The 16,574-nt window shown below is 37.4% G+C and overlaps 1 protein-coding gene across 4 annotated transcripts in view; it reads right to left on the bottom strand.

Annotated features, from left to right (window-relative positions):
* fam171a2a (family with sequence similarity 171 member A2a) overlaps positions 1 to 16,574 on the bottom strand; it is a 43,077-nt gene that overhangs the window by 23,730 nt on the left and 2,773 nt on the right. For all 4 annotated transcript variants that reach the window (XM_041231545.1, XM_041231547.1, XM_041231544.1 and 1 more), the window contains exons 2-3: positions 5,190 to 5,417; positions 652 to 744 (exon numbers count right to left, since the gene is read on the bottom strand). In XM_041231545.1, coding sequence (XP_041087479.1) covers positions 652 to 744; positions 5,190 to 5,417 — 321 coding nt within the window. The remainder of the gene's footprint in view (positions 1 to 651; positions 745 to 5,189; positions 5,418 to 16,574) is intronic.

The raw sequence follows: 16,574 nt of genomic DNA on the forward strand, positions 1-16,574 counted from the left end.
CATTATTTGAAAACACAAATGTCTTTTGAGGAATAAGATTAAATGAGAACTGATTTTGGTACAGCTAGTTTTGTATTTCTAATTTTAATTTATATAACAGTTATGGAGGAATTTTCAAATACATACTAATACACATTTCTACTCATTTTCCCATATGGATTCTGCTGTTACAAGCAGTTAATAAACAAGGCATTTTTAAGAAGATAATACATTTGACTGACTAGCCAGGCTGCCTGCCGGCTGTCTGAGCTGCAACCCTCTGTAGCCGTCAGGATCTGATGGGATGAACAGGTCTGTCCTTGTTACTGCCGGGGCAGTGGCAGCATTCAAACAGAGCTGAGATTTAAACTCTGTCTAGACTGACTAAGGCACTATGCCACAGTGCTCTATCAGTAATAAGGGGAAAGCAAATCTGTTGATGAAAAACCCACGACTCTCTCTAAAGGGGATGCCAACATGGTTTCACAAAGGGACAAAATAAAAGGGGAGGTTTAAGATGAGTACAATACCTTATACAACCGTTTGCTATTATTAAACTGACATACAAAGCTCAGGGTCGTTTTACCAATCAGACCATTCATTTACAGCCCAAGCCATGTAAATATGTCTACAGTATGTACAGTAGTGCAATAAGACAGTTAAGAAACCTACCAGGTGATCCCAGGAGAACTTGAACAAAGTCATCATAGAGAATGAGGGTGGCTGGTCGTTGGGGAAGGAGATAGAGACTCACAGAAGCATACACTGCAAACAAGGAGAAGATGTCAGCGTAGATGCAAATCAAACACATTCATGGGAGTCTGTAGTTAACAGCATGACTATGACTGCAGTCATTCTTTTTGAGAGCCCCACCTATAGTTGCAAGGTCACGTGATTTGAACGAGATGCGAAGACTATCCAGAGCGGACACTTGGGATTCTCTGGACGAGCTCAAAGCCAGGTAAGGTTGATTTAGTGAGATAAAAATAACTCCGTACTGGATCAACAGAACCGCTCTGAATGACTGCAATCACAATGAAATAGTAAGGGAAAGCATGTGGTGGAAAACAGCAACTATTTCCCTTGAAGCTACTTCCTCATTAAAAAGAATTCCCAAATGAGAGGAGCATGTTTAAAATTCACCCAGTAACTGGATGAGAATGTCTTAATAGATTCCAGTTTGTGGAAATGCCACCAAATGTGCCAGTCAGCCATGTTTATTAGGTTGCTACTCAGTGTTTTACACAACTAAGTAACTGTATCTTTCTTTTGCTGCTTCACAGATGTGTTCTTATTAAATCAATACAAACTCACCCGGCTTTATACCGTTTCACAGGGATTTATTGCATTGTTCATTTCACTGTCCTGTTATCCATTGCTCAAACCCCTTTTAATCTCTTTCTAGTTGATGCATATATTGTATAAGCACCCTGGAATGATGCGGTCAACACAGCCTAATTTAAGAACACTTGACGGAAACCACAGAACACTGAATTTCAAACCTGACGCTCATATATGGCAAATTCCTTTATATTTTTTTTTAAATCCATAACTTTAAACACTCAACCTTAACATAATAAAAAATATTAAAATACTAAAAATAGTTATGAGATGTTAGATTATTATGTTGGCAATGTTACATTATAAACCACCCTATGGAAAGTCTCTCTGAGCTTCATTTATGGTACACAGGAGTTGACCTGACCAACTTACATCTTGATAAATCCCAGGATTAATAATAAAAGTAAATAGTGGTCCTGTAAAATGCTCTAGAAAAGCAGCTGTGGCTCATCCAGGTATACATGTATCAAACCAGCACCTAGGTATGATTTGAGTTAAAAGTAATCCTTTAACCAGCTTGTATCTACAAAACGTTAAATAGTCCATAACAAAACAGTATTTTCAATTACTGAAGTTCAAGTTCTGATTTACAGTAACTTTTTAGCAGCAAGCAGACGAGGGCCCTGCGCTGTGAGTTCCAGACACCTGCTCCAGAATACCAGCTGGAGGGGTTCACAATTTTCCAAAACAATGAGTCACGCTTCCGATAAGAAAATGTTGTAAGTACAGCCCACTCATCTGTGCACACCACTGGGACAGGCTCATTTATGTATTTATTCTCAGTGTCCTTTGGTGTTTTATCTGGAAAGCCTCTTTCTTGATACTCTTGTACAGACTATAATATTGCAGACAGGTCACAATAGGGGAAATACCTGTGATATGCCCAGCAAATGTCACATGATTGATTCACATCTATGACATACTGAACAGCAAGTAGCTTCAAATGTAATTTCCCTTATTGTACTATTTTATGTTTCTCTGCAATTATGCCGAGTGGTTCTGGACTATGTTCCTCCCATACAAGTTATTATAATTTTCCTCCTAATGGCTTTACTGGGTTTTGAGTTGCTTTGAGCTTCTCGAGTATTGTAAGTGGAGTATCCTAAGTGTACAGCATTTCCAATATGATAATGTGACTTTTCAACTCTGCTAGCTCCACCTACTCTAAATATAGAGACACAGAGTAGAGGACAGCGAGAGGAGAAAGAGTTTTGTTTACATGTCCAAAAAAAACAGTGAAGGCGATTACCCAGCCTGACCTGTAGTCAGTTTTGTATGCGAGACCTGTTTTTGTTTCCCGTTTTATTTTGCTCTGTGAGCAGTGTTTTTTGTTAAAATATTTTATTTATTTTGGTGTTTAAAAATAAACACCGTTGCAGAGTCTTTTTGCCCTGCAGTATTGAGTTGTTTTTTCTTCCTGCACTCTGGCCTGATGTCACCACTCGGCTACCGGCTAATGCAGTGCTAGATCACAGCAGTGTACAAAACTTTAAAGATTTTTTTTTTTTTTTAATAAAACACAAAAGGTTAATAACAGGGTGACTTTGTGGAGCTTACGGTTGTATCGAAGGAAATGTTTTGGAGCTGGTCCTTGGAAGGTTCAAGGAGCCAGCCAGAGCTAATGAGCAAGTGATGAGCTAAAAGCTTTGCAAACAGAGGTCTCAGCGAGGCTTTCAAAATGAAATATGTGATGAATCAGTTTAACAGCAAGGAGAGACAAGAAATCATTTAATTAATAGTAACATTACAATTTATGGCAGTCACAAGGGACCATATGTAAAATAACTGAACCTAACATCTTGAGACAGGAATGCAATCAGATGGGCTTTTAACACTTTCTAAGTCTTACAAGAGTCAAACTAATACAAACTGCAATAGAATCAAGGCTATATTTGTTCCTCTCTACAGAGATTAAAATGTCCTTTTTATTTAAGGTGACCATATGGCTCCGTGTTCACTGGGAAAGTTTAGGGCAGTTCAGGCTTTTCAACTACCCAATTAATTCTGTAAGCCCAGTCCTGCTTCTCTTAAAGGCAGGAATGGTACCTGAGACAGGTAAAACGTGCCAGAATGCATTGGGTTGTGAGTTGAAAAGCCTGAACTGTCTCAATGAACATGGTGCCATATGGTCACCTTATTTTTATTCTAACTGTCCCCTTAATATTATATGCATGTGAATATTTTGATGAAACACAAATGTGTTACATTGACAATAGTCTTTGGGGGTTTGCTATTTGTTGAACTGTTATGAAAACATTGAGAAAGACCCTATACTACAAAGTGCTCTTTCAACACTTTCAACACTGCAGCCCCCTGGGAAAATTGGAAAAATAAGCAGACTGCCCCTGCAGGCTAGGAAAAATAACTCCACTCAGCACAACAGACTAGTTAACGAAGCCTGGCTAGATTTTTGTACATGTTAGACATGGAAACAAGTTCATTTTTAGTAGGGCTCTTTTTACAAGTTACTTTACTGGCACATTCCTGCAACCAAGCGGTATTAAGCTAGATTTTAAATTTGTATTGTTTGATTCTTCTCAGCAAATTTGCCTTGGCTTAGCGGCCCAAAACACTATAACAAAAAAGAGTTGGAAGAGTAAACAGTTATCATGATATTCTCGTGTGTCTGGCTATCATCTATAGTTAAAAAGGATCAGTGCCACTGCTATCAAGAAGTTTCGCTCCTCTCTTTTCTTGTAGACAAACAATTTGTCATAATGAGACACTGATTTCAGTGCCATGAAATTAAACTGGTCATCGCAAAAATACTTTAATTCAGCCCCTCTCCACTGTGGGAGAGAACAGTTGTATGGCTTTATTTTAAAAAGCCAACAAGCAAAACAGACAGAAAAACAGAAAAGTTGTGATAAAGTCTCAATTAATGTGAGGCACAGCATGACTAGAGGTAATCGTGATTACCGTATTACAAAACAACACAAACACGATTGAATGAATAAAAGCTGACACAATTCATTCCAAAACCCTGTTAACCCTGAAACCTTGATTACTGAAACAAATTCCACGTCAAATTTCAATTGGATTATCTGAAACACAATCATAAGAACAAAAATGTGTGTCGCCTTTTCAGAAAGATGGTAGCAATGACCAGCATCTTTACCACAAGGCTATCTAATGCCCAGTACGGTACAAGAGATTTCCAGCTGTTGTTACAGACAGCCCTCAGAGAACAGCAGGGTTACTTCAATTAGCAGCATCCTCTTCAGATCAAGGAGTTGAAAGTGGAATAAAAATAAACCAGCAACTGTAATGGTTGGAAGTTGTGGAGCTGTGAAATAACAGAGATAGTGTCAAGCAGATGTTTTTTTTCTTTATATCCTGGGTGTGTTAGCTGACAATGCGCAGTCTGGGAGAGGGAGAAACGTGGGGGCTAATGAATCAGTTGCCCTTGATTAAATCAACAGCACCTGGCAATGCACAAAGTCTGCAACCTCAGGGTAAGGAAGTAGTGTAGGATGAACTGATTTTCCCCCAACTGGACTGATGAACAAACGGGCGCCAACAGACAAAAACCACACTACAGCAGGACATGTTCGGAGGTCAACCACAACATAAATTCTCCAAAGAGGTGTTGTAGCAATGGGAGGGAAGTGTTATTGACTAGCATATGGAATTCCTACTAGCTTGGCTGATAGGACTGCTCATTTAGCCCACCTAGTAGAGTTGTCGCATTTGAGCCTGTAGGAGCTAGGAGTTCAAAAACAGTCACAGTATTGGTATTTTAGCAATGACTACAGGTTACATCTTCTGAGTGGATAAAACCCAAGATAAAGTCAAGGGAAACTGTTATAATTTTATGGTTATACAGCAAACAGTGACAAAAAAAAAACAAAAAAACTCTAGACACTTACAGGGTATCCTGTTGGCATGCCATGGTGCTGTGTTGGTCACAAATCCATGTTTCGAAGCAGTGACAAGGATCCAAGTTCCTGGCTGGTACTGAAATGTGACCATGACCACCCCATCACTGTCTGCCACCCCCGACGCCAAGGCTGAACGGTTCCCATAAACCTCCACCACCGTGTTTGCCAAAGGTGAAAGGTCGCTGTTGTCAAAAACCTGAACTCGAATCAACACCTCTGTGGAGAGAAAAAAAAAGAATTGGAAAAGATGGATAAATACAACTTGCATGTCAAAAGTAATCCCCTTAACTAATCCTTCTTCCACAAGAAACTGTATATAGAGTAAGGATGTATTAGGTACAGTGGGGCAAAGGGAAAACACTTAATCGTAAATAGACAATTGTAGGTGGAAAAGAGCTAAACTCACCATTCACAAAGCTTCTTGCCCAAAGAGAGGTGCTCAACAAGTTAAATAATTCAAGCATTTGGTGCCCTTCATAATGTAGGTTAAACTATTTATCATTACTAATGACTTGCTGCTTATCCCCTCCCCTCCTCTCTCAGCTTCATGAGGTCTGCCATGTAGTCAAGTACCCAAAACTTGTAAATATGGGTTCAAGAGCCATTGTCAACTTACTTCTACGTATATTCTATACTGCTCTATTATTCTGGTCTTCGGCTGAATCAAGCATGAGCTTCCTAGCATTTCTTCCTTGACTGTCTCCAACTTTATTTGTTGTAACAGAAATTCTTACTGTAATTAACATCCACTATTATCTTTCTTGCTGCATGTGTTTTCTGTACGATTGACTGCTTTTGTATTGCCCAGAGATCAAAAAGGTTTGTTTAATGTGAAGAATTCTGAATTTGGTATGTGAAGATCAAGTGTAGTCAGAACTACTCTATAAGCTTACTGTAGACGGCACGCAGGAACGTATGCCAGGGGCACTTCTAACATCCCAAGAATTGATGCCAAGATTACAAGCATTACAACAGTATGCACTGAGTCTATTAATAGTATGAACATTGACAGATAACTCAATTTCAAATCGGTATACTATTGCTAGGGTGACCAGACGTCCCGGATTTTGCTCAAAATCTTTAAATACTCCTGGTTTTCAGCCACTTCGTGCATAACGCGAAAAACTTTAAATACCTTTTGTCAAAATAACGTAAACAACCCCTTTTAGTTTATGGCACCTGCAGTGAAAACAAAATAAAACAGAAAAACAAGGTACTAGGGTAATCAACATTATTTTTATAAAGTGATTAACACAGGCGTACGTGCCTATTCCTCAGTGCGGCCTGTGTTTTCATTTAGTTTATATTCCATATGAATCTACAGTTGTGTGTAATACAGTAATTTTGTGGCTGTTCGGGTCTGGCTGGTTTTAGCCCAGACAGAGCAGGGTAAACTACACCAACAATGTCAATAAAGCCTGATGTAGTGAGTAAAAAAAGAATTTCTTGTTACGGTATACATATTCCATGACTATGAACTCATATAATAATAAAATAATAATATAATATAATAATAAGAGTATTATTTTCATACGTTGTAAAATTATGCAACACGATGAACACAATACATCGCTACTTAAATATATTAGCCACAAATTATACATCCAGGATTGTATTTAATTTAGATAGCTGCTTAAAATAAATACAATTTATATATATATATATAGATATATATATATATATATATATATATATATATATATATATATATATACACACACACACACACACACACACACACTAAGAGTGAGAGGATGGCTATTTAAATAACCATTGAAATAGCTATACATTAAATGGCTTAATTAGTCTTATCAATTATTTAACAATGTGTTCTGGTTTTGAGCTTTGAAAAACTGCTCACCCCAACTATTGCTGGTCAACATATTCAAAATGACAACAGGACCACACAGTAAGTCCTTCTGCATTGATAATTAGGAGAAATGAAATGGGATGCCCCACTTAGGTCAATTAGTTGAAATATTTTTGGCTCTGAGAATACAGAACCAATAATCTTCTGTAGCCTCTTTTACTTATCCTAGGAATTTGTGTCAGATTGATTGTACACAAAGTCAGATTAAAATTAATTGAGCACAGTTCACCATCGTAAAACTATATAAATATGGCCAGCCAAGCTATAACTGCCTGGAAGGCAAATACTCGATTTTGCGATTTTGACTTTGTGCCTGTTACCGTGGAGATGACCTCATTCATCACCATGGAGGCCTCAGGAGAGAGAGAAGACTCCTCCTAATGGACTAAGCTAACTCCCTAAGCTTTTAATTTAGTCAGCTTTCCACAAGATACATCTTTTACATAGTAAAAATTCTGGTTCAAGGCCAGACTGACAGTATGCCACACTTTTTTTCACACACTTATACACTAAACAGTACTTAATGGATAGCTAAGGATCCACCAACTGATAAATCTATGCTTTGTATAAAATATTCCAGGCTTCAGATGTAACACTTAGGCCTAAAACAGCCCCAGAGCCAAACTCTGTACAGTGCTCCTTCACACTTAATGTGACTAATCTGTTTTCTCCAGTCATAGTGTATTGTCCCTGAAACTCTTTTATTTTTTTAAATCGGCCAATGTATTGTAGGTTTCCATGGAAACTAGAAGAGTCGTCTTCCAAGTAATTGGAAAAACAAGCCATACAGAAGGCTACAGTAATCACAGCCAATTTCATAGGCCTTGTCATATGCTTAGGGGATAACTGGAGCCTTGAAAAACAAAGCAAGCAAAAAAATAAATAAATAAATAAATCGACCCGGAGAAAAATATAAAACATAATTTTCTTCTGGAGGATAAGGTACAGTATATTCCATAATATATTATTAACATTTATAAAGTGTAGCTGTAAACAGTTTAGACCTAATTGGCCAACCAGAAGAAAAAAAGATTTGATATCCCAGAACTATTCCAGGTTTTTCTAATGACAAATATTAACTAACCTCTCACAGCAGCAAATTTCCTATCCTCTGGTGGGGGAGGGGGCAATCACTTCCATCTACAGCAGTAGCAATTCAACCCCCTGACTGTACTGTAATAAGACCTGTAGACATTTGGTGGGGATTTAAAAAAAAAAAAAAACTACAAGATTTTACAACCTGTGTTACAGTATATCCCTATTATTTCATGGCGTTCTAAGCTATTTAAGCTCTGTGCTTTAGCTGGGCAGAGGAGGGAGTACAGAAGTCTCTGAATACAGGAACATCTCCTAAGAGAACACTTCTCTTAAGGGACCACCCTTGTGGTGAAACTGATTTTTCCCATTGGAAACGCTCCAGCTAAAGGAACAGGAACTTCACTTAAAAGAACAGCTTCTTGGCACCAATAGAGATTCCGTCACAACGGGCACAGTACTGTTTTGTAACCTGATAATTCATCATCCTCGAACTGAAATTAAAATGGTTTACTCAGTCTTTTCAAAAGCGACTTGTCATTGTGAGTGTGTCTTTAGGTACACTGATTGGTTTATTAAATCTTTCCAGAACTGCCGTCATATCATTTACTCATTTTGTATTCTGAACAAATGGCGAAATGTGCTGCTGTTTCCATTGCTACAAAAAGTTGGAAATTGTTTGAGTGCTTAAAAAAAACCTCCATCATCTGTTTAATAATGTTCATGTCTTGTATACTGCTGCTGCTTTTTTTTTTAACATGTGTAGGGATGCTATGTTAATTTAGATTACAGTTTATTAACATTAGTCTGTCTGTTACTTTATAATAATAATAATAATAATAGTTTATTAACATACACTTGCCTATTGCTTTTCTTTGTTATTATTCAGTTAAGTTTATATGTTGCTTCATGTGCGTCATGACAAGTAATACATATTTATTTATTTATTGATTGATTCATATTGTGTCTGGTGGCTAACTCCATCTTAGAGAACACTTTGGCTATAAGACCATTCACTAGCTTCCCAAGGGGTGTTTTCTTAGCCGGAGGCTATTGTACATTGTCAATCACCAGGTTCCTGACAATCCGAGCTTTAAGAAAAATCTCCCCAAAGCACAGGAATTTCACCAATGGCAAACGACTGTCCTTGCGCTCTCAAAATTGTCTATCAGTCAAACAAGGCCACAATATAAAACGGTCAGATCCTGAGGGACAGTCAGCTGCCCTTATTTGCTGTCTGTCAGCAGTAAAGAAAACAATAAAGGCTGTACTGCAACCACCCTCTCAGCTGCTCTTGACAGAGAGGAAAGATGAACCTGGTGAGAACAGTCTATGAGCTGGACAGGCAGCCGGTTTCTTTTTTGAAAAATAAAGTATTTATTTCCAATCTACCTACAATACCCTTCAAGTAGTTGCTTCACTAGTGTACTATAGAACAAGGTGTCAAAAGAAGGCCCAAATTAGGCCTCCAGGGTGATTTTATCAGGCCCTCCAAAGGCTGACACTACCTCTTCGGTTGATGGGATTATTTTTTTTAAATATATTTTTATGATACAGAAGGTCGAGACAAATGTTTATTTTATTTTTTTTTTCTAGCTTGTTTGCAAAAAGCAGAAGTAATAGTGAAGGCTTTTTTCTGGCCAAATATCAAATTACAAATTGAATTTGACCAGCCTGATACAGCATAATTGTATGTAAAAATAACACACATCACTTTGTCTTTACTGTAGTATTGTACTGCAATTTGAGATATGTATTTTCTGTACTACTGTGCACTAGGTTACAATTTTTTTACCTTAGAATCTTCTAATATATGTTTTTCAAATGGTTGTTTGGTAGTAGTTTAACATATTGTAAACAATGATGAAAATGTAATGGTAAGGTGTTTTAATGAGGAAGACATCAGCTGAAATGCACATGCTGTTGAAATTAATGTCCCTTAAAACAACAACAGCTGTGTTCAGCTGCATTCTGAGCAAGACAAAGATCATAGTAAACTGCTGGCCTCCCCAGCCACAGAGAGATCTAACTTGAATACTATAGGGAATTAGCACAGAATACAAGGGCATTCTCCTATACCTATACATTAACAACTATACATACATATTATCTGTTTCAGTCATCACATCCTGGTGACTTTTTAAAACACAAGTTTAATGCACCCCCATGACCTCAATAGATCTCAGAAACATATCTAATATCCTAGTACAGCTGCTACAACACTGTTAACTTCCAAACCTGCACCCAGTGGATTAAGCCAAGTGGAATGCTTATGTTAGAGGTAACAACTTGCTCAATCCACCTCCCATTGATTTACCCACGTTTAGCTTTGTGTTCCACTGTTGACTCAGCATTGTGATAGTCTATACAGCTCGGAACCTCAATAATTCAGTCTAGAGACATCTTTCTCACGTAGTATATCCCTCCCAATTAAAAGATTGCATTGATCTCTGCTTAATTAATGTACCACACTTGGTTTACAAAAGGAGGATATCACAGACAAAGACAAAAAGTACAGTAGGCTTCTGGTCAAGTAGACAAACTTTTCAGCCTACTGATAAGAACTGGTATTACGGAAAACTGTTTAAATCTCTGAAGTTTGCCATCTTTACTCTATAAAACTGTATGAACAAAATGGCCATCCCAGACAGTTTTATTTTCCAATATAAACTGTCTATGTCACTTTTCAAAAGAACATTCCAGAACACAAGGTTACAAAAAACAAAACAAACAAAACAAAAAAAAAACAGCATTGTCCTCCAGATTCCAGACTTCTGATGAAGACAAGGAGAAATTCCCGAAGAGCAAAAATTGATATCGACTTTGTAAGAAGCTGACTCAGGAAAATCATTCAAACTAGATAACATTTAAAAAGTCTCTGAGACCCACTTCACACTCCACTATCATTCTCTCAGTACAGGGCTGAAATGTTTCTTAATATCTGTTGCCATTCTTAATCGTACTTGCCTATCGCATTTTTTTTTAACCACAGTAACCATGTAGAAGGGTAACTCAGTGTCCAGACTGCAGATTGCACCTATTTTCTTCATCAAGCCTCACAGCAGCTGCTTGGCAGGAGCCCTCCAGTCCATCATACTGAGATCCTGCGGCTCTTGCCAATGGAAACTGTTTCCAGTGATTAATTCCCGCTTCTCCTCAGGCACAAATGCTATCCACCACAAACGAAGGGGAAATAAATCACCTTCCCCAAAAATCTCGCTGGAAAATTTAAATAGGAATGTTCCTTAAGCCAACAAACATTGAGCCCAGGATCTTCACATCTGGAAACTGCAATCCGCAAATCCACACAGGAACAGTTCCGGTAAAGGTTTACACAGAGGCAGGCTCCGCAGACTGGCTTTACAGGTGGCTTCCAGCTGCTGCTAACACCAGATGTGCTTATTTTAGACTCATTCTGTTAGTTAATTTCAATAAAAATCCACAGAACAGTTAAAGCTTAGGTCCCACAATTTAAATAAGTACTGTGAGTGGGACAGAAGTCCTGCACATTGAAATGGTGTATTTTTATTTAAGTGCAAGTTTATGCTATGTGTGGCAGGGCTGTAAGTTAGAATCCCCTCCCTAATTAAGACAAGTGTGAAATGGGGCCAGGCGTTAATCAACTGATTGAGTTTCCATCAACCCTGGCCACACGCCTTTAAAAAGGAGCTGTTTAGACCAGGATAACACAATGGTAAAATAGGGATTCGTTTAAGGGATTCTAATCCCAGTCAAAGTTTACTTGCGTTACAAAGATGGACAATTCCTTGATAGTTGTGTTTTACTGTATTTTGTTTTGCATTATTGTAAACATATCTAGAAAAAACAGCATGTCTGAGTGGCGTGTCGACCACAACCTCCAGTCTCTCCTATAAAAAGCACATCCAGGTTATTGACCAAATCTACATGCCTCCATTTATCAATAGGTTGTTTAACTGCAGAAAGCACTAGCTTTCAATGAGAGATACAGTACTGATAGTATTCCTATAGGAGGGGCTGGTTATGTCACCTTATGGGTTAAAAAGGATGACTTTGAATAACTTTACATGCTTGGGTACATCTGACAAGTTTGTTTTGAAGATGCAAATACCCTATATAAGTTTATACTGGTGCAATTATGCTTGAGAATATATACAATGCTAGAAGATATACTTCAGTGTGAATCAAACACACTCAACAAAATGTCAGTTTTGTACAACAACAGCCTGCAGGTTTCATCTGTTTATACCTATCGTGTTTGTGTGGGACTATCGCACTGCTCCAAACAGCAATACTAAGTTGATCTAAGAAAAGTAATTCTCTTAATTCAGTTAAGATGAAAAAACAACCCACTTGCTTATTTGACCATCGTTATATTTGGAATAACTACAGGGTGTTCATGGAATATCCACTATACTAACAGAGAAGCTGCACAGTTAATAAAGCCCTCTACTGAACTGGCTTAAAAAACAAGACAGTAACACTTAACTTTACCAAAAGAAATGAAGGTGGGGATTTTAATAAACAATATAAAGCTGAAGATACATGTCTCAAACATACTATTTTTGCTTCTGAACTAACGAAGTATGAATATGGAAAATTGTTCTAGTGACATAACAGGCCATATTTTCTCGAACCTCAAAATTTTAAACAAACAACTGCGGTGGATCAGAGACCTTGGTTTATGAACATGTACATTACAGCACACATTGTTTCAGTATTTGGCTTTAGTTTGGTCAACTTTGGGGTTTATTCCCTTTCAAAAAACAGACAGAAAAAGTTTTAAACAAATGCCCAAATATTTATGAAGAAACCAACAACAACAAAAGCAAATACCATGGACAAATGGAATAAGATGTCAGCTAGTGTTCTCCAGAAATGTAATTGCCACTGACAGGAGGGGAGGGGGTGGGGGTAACAGATGAACACCCATCTGTTACACGAGACCCCACACTAGAAAATACCTTTTTTTTTTTTTTTTTTTTTTTCCCCTTGCATGAGAACTTTGTAACTTTAAAGTCAATAGAACCTCGGAACCACTTGGCAGGATGTTTTCCATAAGGGAAGGGCACAAATAAACAAAATGGCTTTTAAGCCCAGTTAACCTTTAAAAAGCACATGCACATTGTGCTATAACCTCCAGCATGCAGTTACCGAAAAGACTTTGCACAGCAGCCTCAGCAAAGGACAAGGGTCTAGAGAGGGACATTTCGCCTGAAAGAGATGTCCAGTATAATAATATTTACCATATGATACATTGGCAACATCAGTTTTCAGTATGTTGTTTTACATGATGAGATTTAAATGATGCCACTCACACAAATAAATAAAAAAAAAACACATATTATATATATATATATATATATATATATATATATATATATATATATATAGTATATATATAGAAAGTAGGATATATTAGTTAATAATTATCTTAATATATTAATTATCAAATATACCCTGTGTTAGTTCCATTAAAAGGTGAAACAACTTCTATAGAGAATATTTAATTTTTACCCATATAGCTGTTCCTCATCTACTGTTATGTGTCTACTCTTGCTGGTGCACTATTTTATGGAAAGTTACAAAAGAATACCATTCTATCATCCTGAATAACTCCCACTAGATAACCACAGCAATGGCTCTGGATTTGGAACACATATTATACAAGTGGTCCTGTTACTGCAATGGATTACCAGACGAGTATAATACCAATATAAAAAAATGCATATATTACCACTGTGATACCATGGCAACATCAGTGCAGTAGCTGCTTTGTCTTACCATTTATAAACTATTACATTTTAGTGTTGCTATGACGACATTTAAAAATTAGTAAGGGACTTCAACAAACAAGAAGGTCCCAATCACCCCCTGAAGAGAAGACCATGAAACAGGCCTATATTTTCTCTCTAGGCCTCAAGACGCTTCACAGAGTTAAAATCAATGTGTTGCATATCTGCAGTGTTTTAAAGATGAAACTAGTGACGGTCAGTCGCTTCAAATTAAGCTTCAACACGATGATTTTTACAGAATGTCTTCAACAAATAAAGGGAGAGCTCAGAGCCTGTCCGCCTGATTTGAGTGATGCTGTACTCAGTGTGCAGAACCAAAAAGCGAGGCCATCTCATTTTTTCTTAGTGTAGAATCCTCACTGGGATAACATTGTGAAGCCAGCTCAGAACAAACCACTTAAATATTTATAAAACAAATAGCCCTTCCTGACATTGATATCCTTTTAAAACTACAGCAATGCTCTTGAACGCCATAAAATCAAAAGAGTGATTAGCATATTCCTTTTACCATAAAACTAAGCTATCATTCTAATGAAGGAACATAAACCACACAGTCAAGTATTAGAATCATGACTTACTACACGCATGCACAGACCATTTGGTTGCTTTCCTCTTTAGAGAGTGCCTGAGGTAGTTACAGGGATGACTATACCACCCTTTTTAGTAGCAAAACACGATTTTCTGAAACAAGAAATGTCAGAATTACTTTTACAAAAAGCTTTTTTTCATCTCCAGCAAATTAAAAGCCTCATACTTTTTTTTAGTTTTCAAAGATTTACAAGTGCTCTAAAGTCACAATGGTTTTGACATGCGTGTTTAGGACTGTGGTTATTTGATCCTGCATTTATAACAGCATTGTTTACTCTTTAAAATCACCTAATTCTTTTTAATGTATGTCAAGGTGTCTTACGAACGGTTCTCTATACTGTAAGTGACTAATGTGGGAGGTGAAATAAAAACTAGAAACCCCAATCTCTCAGAACTGGCGCAATATGAAATGATCCAATTTATGTTTACAAAAATAAGTTTAAAAAATGTTGCTATTATGAACAGATGCAAGCAACACAGAGTAATAAGAATGGCTATATCACTGTTCCTGTGCTGTTGGTCACCTGGTCAGACCTCAGGTTAGCAGAAAGTAGACGAAATGTATTTAACATTGTAATAGAAACATCTGCATGACCCTAATTAAGAAACATCTGCATGACCCTAATTAAAGAAAAGAAAGTGATGGTGCCAGTGTTAATAAGGTAACAAACTACTTTCAAAGCCTTGCTTAGCACGTCTTTAGGAATCTGGCAATTGTCACATTTACACCCATAAGCATTAGAATCAGCAATATTTTTTGATCAGTTAATTTTTTTGACGGGTTTGTTACTCAGGTGACCTGATATGGGGGAGAATTTTCAAAAGCTGGTAACTCTGGTGTTAACCCTTTGCAGTCCATTTATTCAGTGGTTGTCAGGCGTTTCAGGTCCAATTTATTTACACACTCGCTGTTTATTTTACACCCCGTTTATTATTTTTTTCTGAGTAAAACAGGTTTAAAAGGCACTGAATCGCAAAGGGACACTCAGTAAAACAGGTTTAAAAGGCACTGAATCGCAAAGGGACACTCAGTAAAACAAGTTTAAAAGGCACTGAATCGCAAAGAGACACTCAGTACTGTATCTACAGCCAAGCCCCACCCCTTGTTCACTTACCTCTTTATAGACATGCATACTGATAAATCTTCTCACCAAACTCCTCAATAATGCCATCCAAGTCATTATTTTATTACTATAACATCTCCAAAAAGCTCTGCAAACGTTAGTGATATTCTTTGACAGCTGGATGCAGAAGCAGCTTCCTCCTTTGTTATGCCTGTGTTATCTCTGTAGTGGATGGGGCTATGAGATATGCCCCTTTTTTCGGTTTCATTCAGCTCCTATCGGTCTCACTCGTCCACTGAAAGGTTTTATCGGCTTTTTCCGGAGAAAAAAACGACTACAGACCTGTGCTTTACATCTTTTTGATGATGTCGGACAGGGTCCCCGACTTGGAAACGGAAGGGAAAATTGCAATGTCGGACCTGGTCCAACATAGGACCGCAAAGTCCTATGATTTTAATTAACAAAAGCATATATATAACTCACCTGGAAACAACAGACATTTAACAGACCACGTCCCTGGAACTGACGATACAGAGAGAAGTGTAACGGAACCTGGTTTAATTTTAATTAACAAAAGCATATATAACTCACCTTGAAACAGACATTTAACAGACCACGTCCCTGAAGCTGACGATACAGAGAGAGAGTGTAACGGACCTGGTTTAATTTCTTACACAACCTCGATAATTCAATGTTTGTAGTTATGAAAATGTTTTAGCCTTTTCTATCTCTGTGGTTATGAATTAGATTTATTCTTATTTTAACCATTTGTAACCTTCCGGAACATTTGTTGTATTGCTACAGTGGCTAGCAAGAAATTATCAATGCAATTGTAGCCTATTTTAATTCTGCATACGTACATTATATGACAGCTGTACTATAGATTTTATTAGAATTATAAAACTGAAATCTTGGTATGGAAAACGGCATATTAGATATTACAATATAGTTTCCCTAGGTGATTGCGTATTTGCTTTTAATACCTGTGTCTTATTCACACAAGAACGAAGGGAAGGCGTCAAGAACACACAGCGATGCACAA

The sequence above is a fragment of the Polyodon spathula genome, chromosome 28 (genome assembly GCF_017654505.1).
Source record: "Polyodon spathula isolate WHYD16114869_AA chromosome 28, ASM1765450v1, whole genome shotgun sequence".
Lineage (NCBI taxonomy): Eukaryota > Metazoa > Chordata > Actinopteri > Acipenseriformes > Polyodontidae > Polyodon > Polyodon spathula.